Source organism: Electrophorus electricus, chromosome 21 (genome assembly GCF_013358815.1).
Source record: "Electrophorus electricus isolate fEleEle1 chromosome 21, fEleEle1.pri, whole genome shotgun sequence".
NCBI classification, from domain to species: Eukaryota; Metazoa; Chordata; class Actinopteri; order Gymnotiformes; family Gymnotidae; genus Electrophorus; species Electrophorus electricus.
In genome coordinates this window covers 7,876,336-7,888,823 of record NC_049555.1, presented here as the reverse complement: position 1 = coordinate 7,888,823, position 12,488 = coordinate 7,876,336, and the positions used below count along the sequence as shown (strand labels likewise).

The window sequence follows — 12,488 nt, the reverse complement described above, 5'->3', positions numbered from 1 at the left end:
TCCCGTCTCACTCTACTCTTCCCGCGAACTTATTCCCGTCTCACTCTCTACTCTTCCAGCTAACTTACTCCCGTCTCACTCTCTTTACTCTTCCTGCTAACACACTCTCGTTTCACTCTCTACTCCTACCGCTCACTCACTCTCCCATCTCACTCTCTACTCCTACCGCTCACTCTCCTGTCTCACTCTCTACTCCTACCGCTCACTCACTCTCCACTCCTACCGCTCACTGACTCTATCGTCTTACTCTCTCTACTCTTCCCGCTAACTTACTCCCGTCTCACTCTCTACTCCTACCGCTCACTCACTCTCCCGTCTCACTCTACTCCTACCGCTCACTTACTCTCCCGTCTCACTCTCTACGCCTACCGCTCATTTACTCTCCTGTCTCACTCTCTCTACTCCTACCGCTCACTCACTCTCCCGTTTCACTCTCTACTCCTACTGCTCACTCTCCCGTCTCACTCTCTACTCCTACCGCTCACTCTCCCGTCTCACTCTCTACTCCTACCGCTCACTCTCCCGTCTCACTCTCTCTACTCCTCACTCTCCCGTCTCACTCTCCCTACTCCTACTGCTCACTCTCCCGTCTCACTCTCTCTATGCCTACCGCTCACATACTCTCCCGTCTCACTCTCTCTATGCCTACCGCTCACATACTCTCCCGTCTCACTCTCTCTATGCCTACCGCTCACATACTCTCCCGTCTCACTCTCTCTACTCCTACTGCTCACTCTCCTGTCTCGCTCTCCCTACTCCTACTGCTCACTCTCCCGTCTCACTCTCTCTATGCCTACCGCTCACATACTCTCCCGTCTCACTCTCTACTCCTACTGCTCACTCTCCCGTCTCACTCTCTACCACTCACTCTCCCGTCTCACTCTCTCTACTCCTACTGCTCACTCTCCCGTCTCACTCTCCCTACTCCTACTGCTCACTCTCCCGTCTCACTCTCCCTACTCCTACTGCTCACTCTCCCGTCTCACTCTCTCTATGCCTACCGCTCACATACTCTCCCGTCTCACTCTCTACTCTTACTGCTCACTCTCCCGTCTCACTCTCTCTACTCGTACTGCTCACTCTCCCGTCTCACTCTCCCTACTCCTACTGCTCACTCTCCCGTCTCACTCTCTCTATGCCTACCACTCACATACTCTCCCGTCTCACTCTCTCTACTCGTACTGCTCACTCTCCCGTCTCACTCTCCCTACTCCTACTGCTCACTCTCCCGTCTCACTCTCTCTATGCCTACCACTCACATACTCTCCCGTCTCACTCTCTACCACTCACTCTCCCGTCTCACTCTCCCTACTCCTACTGCTCACTCTCCCGTCTCACTCTCTACTCCTACCACTCACTCTCCCGTCTCACTCTCTACTCGTACTGCTCACTCTCCCGTCTCACTCTCTCTACTCGTACTGCTCACTCTCCCGTCTCACTCTCTCTACTCCTACTGCTCACTCTCCCGTCTCACTCTCTCTACGCCTACCGCTCACATACTCTCCCGTCTCACTCTCTACTCCTACCGCTCACTTACTCTCCCATCTCACTCTCTCTCCTCCTCATTCGTTCTTTCTCGCTCCCCCTCGGGTTTTCTCTTTAGTTCCCTCCTTTTCTTTTTCCTTTTTTCCCCTAAACTACCGTAAATCAACCTGATCACCTCACAGTGATGTATTTCTCAACCTCTGAAATGGACAACGTGGCTAAGTTAACCCATGGCTTACAGCAGGGATCACACACACACACAGACACAGACACATGCCTTTGAATGCTTCCAGCCATTCAACACCATTTTAAAACGTATCCCTTCAGTTACTACTGCAAACTGGAACAGCCAATCAGCATTAACATACACCCAATTACCTCCCAGTCACTAGATGGCTGTTGATCAATGCACAGTGGACATACTCCATTACAAAGACACCTGTCTGTGTTTGATTGATTTTAGCACTCTACACTCTGTGTATGTAGACAACAGCTCTCTTTGCAGGCCAGACCCTTCCCTGGGTAGCAGCCTATTGATCTGGTGCTTTGGGAAGCCCATTAGTGACTGAGCAGCCAGAGTTCTTTGATGTGTGGCTGGTTGCACTACACTGTGCTCCAGAGCTCAAAGCGGGTGGAGGGCAGTTTCTCTGTCTTTCTCCCCAGTGAGGCAAGCCTCATCTGGGAGGTGCTCAGGTGGACGGGAACATTACTAATGAGCCCATATTGACTGAGATGGATGTGTGTGTGCATACGTGTTTGCTTGGCAGGATATTTATTGTATCTAGAGCAGAGTGTCAGAACTCAATTAGACAGAGCAAAGCCTGGAGCCTGTGAGCAGAGCAAGACACGCCTACATTACTGTGACCGAACACGGTGCATGACGCAGGAGAGCGAGGGTGGGAGCCGACTAGATGCAGTGTTTAAAATTCCACGTTCAGCAAGCGCATATATCCCCACCATCACCACAAACACACACACAGTTACATGCGTAAACACCCATACATGCCATACATAATTTGCACTCCCCACTGTTACAGCAGTCAGTGTGGATGTATAGAGTGAGTCAGCAGACTAGCTGCACTCTGCAGAACGGGCTTCCTCAGGGCTTCCACTCATCAGCACAGGACAGGCATTTAAAATACATGCTGCATAGTGAGAGACTCTCACACACACCCGCCTATATGTGTGAACGCTGTATGAACTGTGTGCGCGTTGTGCTCGGTGTGCAGTACTGCTGAGAGAACTCCGAGATCTGGCTCTGAGAGATGCTAACAATTGTGTAGCCCATACAAAGGTATAACTAAGTATCCTTGAGCGAACATATCTTTTTCTCTTTCTGCTGTAAGACTAATGCCAATTTGATCAACACCCTTATTACTTACTAATTAACAAGCTAAAAAACAAAATTATTATATAATTAAGTCTTATAATAATTAAATTCTTATATAATTAAGTCTGAATGCATTTAAATTAAAATGTATGAGGGGGTGTAAGGTAAAAGATACATAAAAAAAAATAATTAGCAACCCATACTCCCCCCCCCCCCACACACACACACAAAGAGAAAGCAGCAGGATAGTCTTATCAGTGTGCCTGGAGGTTAATGGAGAGTGTTTCTGCTCTGTTCAGAACAGCTGATACTCATCAGCAGCACCTTCATCACAGCCTCCTCTTCCTCCCTCTCCAATGTACACAAGGATCTCATTACCGATAAACAGGCAATGCATTATAAATGAAACACAGACGTGTCTGGTAAAAACAGCTAGGCACAATCTCAAAAGATGAGGTGTGTGTGTGTGTGTGTACGTGTACCTGAGGGGGCTCCGACCCAGGCCAGTCCCAGGACCCCGTCATCAAAGTCTCTGTCAGTGAAGACGTAAGCCAAGCAGTAGTCATCGTGGTTCTGCTCAGAATTCAGCTCTAGAAACTTCTCCACACCGATATTAGCAAAGCGAAATGGATTTGAACTGTCCTTCTCTTCCTTCGTGCCATTGATCTGAGAGACAGAGAGAGAGAGAGAGAAACAGTGAAAACATAAAGGAAATAAATAAAAAGAAAGAAAAAGAAATCCAGTTTCCAGCAGCCCTGCACTTACAGAGCAGGGTAACCAAGTATTCCTTTAAGAGCAGGATCCTCCTAACCAGCAACCAAACAAACATTGTGAGACAGAGGAGCAGAAGACAGAGGCCTGGCTACAGACAGACGTGTCTACTCAAGACTCCCTCTGTGTGACAGCACATTAATAAGAAGTGCCATCCATGTTTATATTAGTAATGCCAAGCTGCCAAATGAGTGGTGCAGAAAGCATATATTATCTAATTGAAAGGATCATGTGACCTGCAGCACATCTCAGAAACAGATTTTGGCAGGAAACTCACCTTCTTTCATCTCTTGCACGCACACACACGCACGCAGACAGACACGCAGACAGACATACTCTTACCTTGATCCTCTTCACCATGAAACTGATGTTACGGATGCCCTGAAAGTCTGTGCTCTGATAGATGGAGTCAATGGCCTTCACATGACTGGATATCTGTCAGGACCAACACACAGGTCTGTACAGTACTCTAGAACTCTAGAAACAGCAGAACAGATCTCATCTCCACAGTAAAATTCCCAAAGCACACTGATCCCACAAACAAGAACATTCTGTTGTTGATGCTTGGCTTTAGAATATTCCAGAAAAAAACAAACTGACAAGCCATATTAACCAGTGTGAAAGTGACGGAACATTCTACAATTCTGCCAACACACACACACACACAGTCACACACAGTCACACACACTCACTCACACTCACAAACACTCACAAACACTCACACACACTCACACACACACACACAACCTGTTTGTATTTGCAGGAGGACGCTGGGATGGTGTGCTCCAATAGACATTGCAAATGTTGGATTTAACAACATTTTTAACAACATTTAATGCATCTATGGGGAACGATGTTCATTCTTGCTTTTTGCTTCCAAACTAACAATGACCAGCTTAGTAAATCTTTCATACCTGAGTATGTTTAGGACTGCACATATCAACAGTAGGCATGCACTAATGGCGTTTTTGTCACTAATAGCACTTTTGTTCCAGAACAAGTATGCTTTGATTTGAGCATTGATAAGTATACTGTCTGAGGCCTGTGATAATTTTACCATTTAGTGTAGAAGCTAGTCACACCAGAGAGAGAAAGAGAGAGAAAGAGAGAGAATCTGGATCCTGTGCAGTAAACCCATCATAACTCTGTCAACCACTGACGGGGAACGTAACCTATAGGGAGCATCCAGAAGATTTGTATGCTTCCAGCAGGGCATTACATAAGGCACATAAAAACAGCGTGAATTCCGAAGCTGTGAATAAAAAAAATGTGATTTTTTTTTTTTTTGCTCAGTTTATTTGACGCTACGAGAGAAACTCCCAGTGATGTAAGACTGAACTCCAAAGGCAGGAGATTTGCTGGAGGGCACCGAGGCATTTGTTGAAATTAGAACCAGAATCATTACTGGCCAAGTAAGAGGTCGCTAAGGAATCCATGGCAGTAGCTGATATTATAACAGTATAACAAATAAAATTAAATAAACGGGAATAGAATAAGAATTTTTTGGTGCATGTACATAATAAACTACAGAAGGAACAGCATTGTAAATGTGGTCATTTCACCCTTTCATGATGCATACACACTTAAAGCTGGTTTCCTGAAGCGAGTCTTGGACAACATTGCAGTGCCAATGGTAAGTCACTGTTGGGAGGTTCTTTCCACCACAGGCCTAGGTCTTGGAAACTGACCCAAAATGACCAGAAAAATAACGGGTGCCTCCTCACTTCCTCTCAGAGATATTTTATTGATACAGCCCTACCGAATTTTACCATGACACGTCCAGCTGTTCGGCATAACTTCAGATCTGGCACTATGGCACCATGTGGCGGTTTGTTTCGGAGCGAGTGAGTGTGCTGATGTACCTGCGCTATGACCGCCTCCTTGGTGCCATAGTATCTGAGGAACAGGTGGTCGGTCTGGATTAAGAGCTGGCAGGTGTTCTTCTCGGCTTGTGCGGCACGCCTCTTCCTCAGGATCACTGGCTGGTAGGGACCTTCTTCTTCCTCTTCCTGGTGCCGTCTGCTACTCTCCTGCAGGGGGCGCATGACAGAGCATGCCACGATCAAGCACTGAGCGCAAAGTCCCAACCGGCTGGCCTTAGAATGTTCTGGAAAATAACTGTTGAGTCAAATAAACTGGTGTGAATCAGGGGAGGACTTTCTGAAGACTTCTATATGTCTTAAAACCATTTCATGCTTCAGACACAACATTTATCTCTTGACTGTCAGAGGTGAACATTCTAGACACTCCTACGTACAGGAAACAGCAGAATGATCCTGTGTTTAGGTTTCCTGGATCAAATTTAGGCTTTGCACAAACCTGTGCTTCCAGGCATACATATTCTGGTGTTACAGCACTGGTTTGAGGCAGGAAACGCCCGTCCCCCCCGCCCTGGCAAAGAGCTGGGAGAGGCAGAGTTTGAGCTCTTGGATGTCAGAATTGAAACGAGAGTTTACAGAACACTGAGATGTTTCTGTAATCTGCCACTACACCCAGTTCCAGTTACTCCTGAGGGAGAAGCTCCCACACGGATAGCTGGGAGAAGTGTGTCAAAAAGCTCACGATCTGTTTTCTTCATATTCCTCCTGGATTTCACAATATAACTTAATCATCTCCCTGTGCTTTTTCTCAAGTCATATATCTGAGGCGGCTGAAGGAAACACCACTTTTGACACAGGAAAGACATACTCCAGCATAAATAATCATTTGAATTTCAGAAGAAGAAGGAAAAAAGACATTTGTCATAAACTATTTCATATTTCAGCCACTACTTAATTATCTGTAAATTGTGAACCTAGCCGTCTATTGCATGGTGGGGGCATGTATTTGAGTGGTGTGGGGACGTTTTGGCCTGCACTTGAAAGGCCTCGGTATGGGGTTGCCATGCTGCAGGTAGGGACTGACCTCTGCAGCGGCCTCGACAGCAGACCTCTGGTACTTCTTCATCCTCTCGAAGACAGAGTGGTCGGCACAGCCGCCCTCCCTCCCGTACTTATGAGGGTAGTCTGGGTGCAGAGGGAAGATGAGCACAGACATGAGGGAGGAGGAGGAGGAGGAGGAGCCTGGAGACTTCGTTCACTGCCTAGCTCAGTATGAGAGCATCGCTGTATAGAGACCGTAGAGTTCATACTGAGTTTAGCAGTTTCATTTTGGAATTGCAAATCAACACGTGATATTTCCAAAATCTGTTGAAGTCTGCCACCTGTTTCAAGGTTACACTGTAATGGAAGAACCACAACGTCTGTGTTGTTGCAGGATTAATTGTGTGTGTGTGTGTGTGTGTGTGCACGCACAAGACTGTGAAGTGGCTTCATTGGCATCCTGGTGTGCCTGCCACTGTCTGGCTGAGGTGTGGGACCATGCAAATGGAGTTGCTGGAGAACTAATGAGATCCAAGGGAATTACACAAACTATTCTCTTTTTGTGTGCCTCTCCCAGACTCTCTGTTTCTCTCTCTTCCTCTTGGGCTAAGCTCCTTTGGCTCAGCCTCTGGAGTTGCAGCACCTTTAGCCCCTCCCATCAGAGTTCGCTAGGCCAGCCCCCCGGCCCCAGTGATGAGCTCACACGGTGCCGCGGCCGAATCAGAGCCTGGAATCAGCTACGCGGATACCTGGCTCTTCTGCACCTTTACCTGAACAATACATCCTCGCCCGTGCAGGCCAGGAGAGAAAGACAAGTGGCTATTTTAGGATGGAGTGACGCATTTAAAGGCGGCAGAGCGTGACACGCCGAACAAAAAACAAATATGGCAACAGAAGGTGGTGTTGCGTGGGGGGCAGTTGTAATTACCCAGAGCTAGGCAGGGATGATGGCAGTGGGTGGGGCACAGGAAGGAGGCTCGTCCAGTGAGCTGCTCACAGAGCAGGCACGATAACGCGTAGCTGCGGTTCCACCTGGCGCTGGCTCACTGTTTACTACAGTGAAGTTAAGCGGACAGAAGAGCAGCTCAGGTGCATGATGCGCTGCAGGGTGGTGAATGTTCTGCAGGGCTCTACAGGGCAGGGTATATGTTCTCTGCTCACTGCATCTTCTCTGCCACAGTCATGCTGGTGGTTAGTTGCTAAAGAGCTTTTTTTTTTAAGGGAGAATGGTTTATGCGTGTGCACACATGCACACAAAGGCACACGTTTGTCCAGATCTTGGCATCAGTAAGGGTGAGCTTTGTATCACTGGCTCCTGCAGTGAGAGGGCAAGCGACTGCTTGGCAGATTTTTCCACCTCTGTGAGCACACCTGAACTGCAATATCTGTATGTATGACTGCGTGTAGCACTTATACTATTCACCTCCCCCTCCCCCTCTCTCTCCCTCTCCCTCAGATACGTGTACACACGCACACACACACACACACACACACACACACACACAGGATGCGCACATGCGCGCACACACACACACACACACGTGCACACATCCTGCAATTGAGCATGCAATTTGAAATCTCTCTGCTCGCTCTGCCTTTAAGCCTCTTCCCTCTTGGAAGTTTCTTTAGGGGAAAGACACGTTTTAACAACATTTTCACTAAATCCCCTTGGTACTGCTGTTTATTCTCTGCCCTTCTCCTTTCACACACACAGTCTCTATCAGATTTGGCAGTGAAGGACACAATAGTAGGTTATCATCACATAAGTCAGTACAATACTTCCAGAGAAAGCAGATCGCTTAAATACTGGACATAGTGAATCACCACTGTGAGCATCCTTTATATGCCAAGAAGAGGAATAGAGGAGAAAAGAGCGTAGAGAGATGAAAGTATGGGTGAAGGAGCAAAAGGAGAGATGGAGAGGAAGAGGAGAGGAAGAAGAGATGGAGAGGAAGGAATCACTGAGGTAAACAGAGAGAGCACACAAAAGCTGGAGACCCATTTCATCTGTCGCACCTGTCCCAGAGAGAGAGAGCGTGCGAACGAGCACGTCCTGCACCGATCCTGCCCTCGCCAGTCTGCCCCCCACAGTGTGTGCAGTTTCACGCTGCTCCTCTCAGACACTAATCAAGGCCAGCCAGAACGGTGCTGTGCGAATTGCGATTTTTGCATGTTCGGTGTTGCAGTTCGAGGAGAGAATGTCTCTGTTGCTAAAGCAATTTCAGCTTTGGCACTCTGGCATTTTAAGGACAATGTCTGTCTCACATCATGCTGAAAAGCTCCTCCACTGCTTTATATCTAATTACTTTTATCCCTTGATTTAAAATTCTTTCCCTGCTCAAGAAAAAAAAAACACACCAAGAACAAGAGTACTTTAATGACACAGTGTGTGTTGGCTCTAGTGCGTAATTATCTAAAATCTAAAATTTCTTAAAATCTAAGAAAGAAATGTGAAGAGATGAACTCCTGCAAACCAGGGCATTACAAATAGGATGCTCTGCTTTGCCACAAGGGGGCAGTAAGAAGAGCTGCAGGGGGTTTGTGACCTACAGACTAATGCTGCATGGGGCTAAATAATACATCATTATTCAAATGTGAGAGTTTAGTTACAACACACTGGCTCTGACATTCAGAGCTTACTGATGGCCTTGATTAACTGGATCAGGTGTATTAGCTAAGGGTTTTTGTATCTAAACTCTAAAGCCTGCCAGTAGATTTCCAGAACTGAAATTAGGCTCCCTTGATCCTGATATTGTGGGGACAGTAGTTTTCAACACAACCAAAAATAAAACTTTTGTTTAAAAATGATTTCCCCAGTAAGATGAGAGATTATTCTGGAGTCAGGCTTCAAGCCCATCGCTATCTTCAGGGAAGCGTGCTAAAGAGAAAGGGCGCCTTATTAAGCCTCATCTGAGGTAGGAAAAAGAGGAAAGATGAACGAGCAGTGGCTGCATAAGCAAGATGAAAACAGCCAAGGAAACACGGAGCTGAAGCACACAGCAGATAAGCTGGGAGAAGAGAGGATATTTACAGACCTTAAGGAAAATCATCAATTAACCAGTCACTGCTAACTATCTTGTTTTGGAGAAATAGGCACAGCTAAGGAAGAGAATTCTCACACACACACACACACACACACACACACACACACACACACACAAACACACAGTTAGGCTTCCACCACCCTTCCTTTGCAGGGTGTGCTATCATCAAGCCAGACTATGACGCATGCAAGCATGCACAATAGCACATGCACACAAGCAGAGTTCTGGCTCACCACCCTCTCTCCCTGGCGTGCGTGTGTGTTGATCATTTCCATGCAGAGCTGTACACTGGTTCCCTGTCTTCCAGAGCCCCAACAGGCCAACTCTACCGCTGCCCTGGGCACACCCATCCTATGACCTGCGCTATGCCCTGCCTACATTCTCCTCATGACCCAACCTATTCACCTTATTCAGACCCCGCCCATTTTAAGGATTCAGCTTTTCTGCATTGTCAACCACCTAATGTAGTTTACCTAATAATGATTAAAATACTATCAGTTTGCTAATAGACATACGTTTAGAACATTTCATATTTAACAGTCAATATTCAGATACATTTACAGTAAACAGAATTAATGTTTAATATTAGCCAGCTAAATGCAAAATCAGTTTGTGTGTTTATAGAGGTCACTGTTACCACTAAAACAGCTTTGATGCTTCAGATCAATGACACTGGGTATCTTTGTTTTCAAGCTTAGTGCTTTAAGCCACATCTGAAAACATTCAAGTGCACCACAACACTCCACAACTCTTGACTATAAACAATCATCATCATCACTAAAGACAAAATTAACAAGATAGCAGAGCCCTTGTTTGGTTCGTGCATAAGGTGAATACCTGACACAAACACACGTGTATGCGCATGCACATGCTCACGCACGCACGCACGCACGCACGCACGCACGCACAAACAACCACTCAAGAAAGCTGTCGTGCCTGCCAAGTTTCCAAAACATTTTAATCTCAAAACATCTACACACCCTGCGTTCCAGAACTTGTGTGTGCGTGTGTGTGTGAAGAGATGTGGAGCACACAAACAGCAACACAGAGCTTGAGAGAGACAAAGAAATAAAATCACTAAATGGTGCCATTTTAAGGCCAATTTCCAAGAGTCCCTCTGGATCAAACCAATTCTTTTCTGTAATTTCAGGTGTGGAATCTCTACTGGCTCTTTGGTTGATTAAAATGACAATAAACTGCCCTGTGGTTCATAAAATGGCATCGGTTCTTTGCATGAAATACAAAAATGTGCTAAATAAAGACAAGTCAACAGTGAAGTAAATCTCCCAAAACTACGTTCTGTTTGGCCTATGACATCTGAAATACTCACTCACGCACGCACGCACTCACTCACTCACTCACTCACGCACGCACGCACGCACGCACTCACCAATGTCATCCTCATGATAGATGACAGAATGGTAGGGCACGCTCTGATCTTTCAGGTATCTTTCAGCAGGTTCAACGTAGAATGTGCCACGATGACTCTGGATGAAGCCCTCAAACTTCCCATCCACAATGGAGCCGTGGGTCAGACTGCCCTTCTCACCTGAGGAACACACATACGCAGATACCCACAAACATACACACACAGATACATACACACAGTTCAGAAAGCTCAGGAAGTGATGCACATGTGAGCAACACTTTATTTAAAGAGCATATAATTAAAGATGCACATAATGCATGCACTCTCTCTCAATCAGTCCATCCGATTGGCTGACAGGAACATATCTACAAAGGTTCATGTTAAATGAAAGAATGTCAGAATGTCATGGCATTATAACACACACACACTTCATCACTGACCTTCATGTATGTCTCATAACGAAGGTTATGATACACCCACAAACCCAGACACTGTCACTGTTAGTCAAAGCAGAGTGGCTTATTAAAAAGAATAAAAGAATCATTCACTCTTGTTTCTCATTCATTCATTCACACTCTCTCTGTCTCTGTCCAAACCTTCCCAGCAGTCAGCAGCAGACGCATGGATTTTAAAACTTCAAATGATAAAGGTGAAGCATCCAGCGAGGCTGACACTAGCGCTCTGTGGTGTAAGCTCTGCTGGCAGGAACGCAAGCGCCCTCACGTACAGCTTGGGGTACCAGTAGCATTATCTGCCCTCTGCTCTGCCTCCCAGCTGGGGCATGCCCAGGGGAGACCTACCCCTGGGGGAGGGCAATCCTGAGCACCGGCCTACCCTGCCACAAGTGATCCCCAAAGGCACCAGGGCTGGGCAGGAGAAATGCTATTTAGTGGTCCACAGCTGTCATAACCTGTCAGGATTGCTTTTGCAATGGGGGTCACACAATGAATATGTCCAAGAACACAGGTGGGGTGAGGGTGTTATCTGCAGAAAGGGAGGAGTCTGGAAGTAACTGATGGAGTTTTCTGTCCTTCATACAGCCAGCACCAGGGTGAGCAGCATACCAACCTCAGCTCCCCTTCCTCCTCTCCCTCAGTCGCTCCTCTTCTTTTTCGCTCCTCCTCTTCAGCACTGTGCAGGTGAACGGCAGCAACATGCAGCCACAAACACCATTTTGGCCAGGAGAGTTTTCGAAAATGACCCTTGGCCTCCCCCAGTGACCCTGGACTGCCATAGACAGAGGCTCCTATGTCTGTCTCACTCACACTCCCTCTGCACTATTCTAAAGTAGCACAGTAAAGCAGACAGGAACCCTGCAGCTTCAGTGATGATGATCACTTCAGAATACAGAGAAGCAAAACTACTGAAAGGGAAAGAGACAGCTTCCAGCTTGCCTCGTGTGGACTACACTCCCCAGAATCCTCCTGCCCGTTCCCAATCCCCAGTGTATTCATTTCACCTGTGTCTAGTCTTACCTGATGTTTATGTCTATTTACAGCTACTCTTGTGGTTCATTTCAGTCTCGCTCTGCATTTGTCTAGCGTTTCTAAGCAGTTTCTTTGTATGTATCTGTTTCTATGGTTTTGGACTTCATGTTTGATTCCCTCGTAGTGGCTCCTTTGTTTACT

The 12,488-nt window shown here is 46.7% G+C and overlaps 1 protein-coding gene across 1 annotated transcript in view; it reads right to left on the bottom strand.

Moving 5' to 3' along the window:
• adam10a (ADAM metallopeptidase domain 10a) overlaps window positions 1-12,488 on the bottom strand; it is a 59,065-nt gene that overhangs the window by 6,801 nt on the left and 39,776 nt on the right. The window contains exons 4-8 of the mRNA XM_035521087.1: window positions 10,882-11,040; window positions 6,491-6,591; window positions 5,449-5,616; window positions 3,929-4,021; window positions 3,298-3,481 (exon numbers count right to left, since the gene is read on the bottom strand). Of these exons, the coding sequence (XP_035376980.1) occupies window positions 3,298-3,481; window positions 3,929-4,021; window positions 5,449-5,616; window positions 6,491-6,591; window positions 10,882-11,040 (705 nt within the window). The remainder of the gene's footprint in view (window positions 1-3,297; window positions 3,482-3,928; window positions 4,022-5,448; window positions 5,617-6,490; window positions 6,592-10,881; window positions 11,041-12,488) is intronic.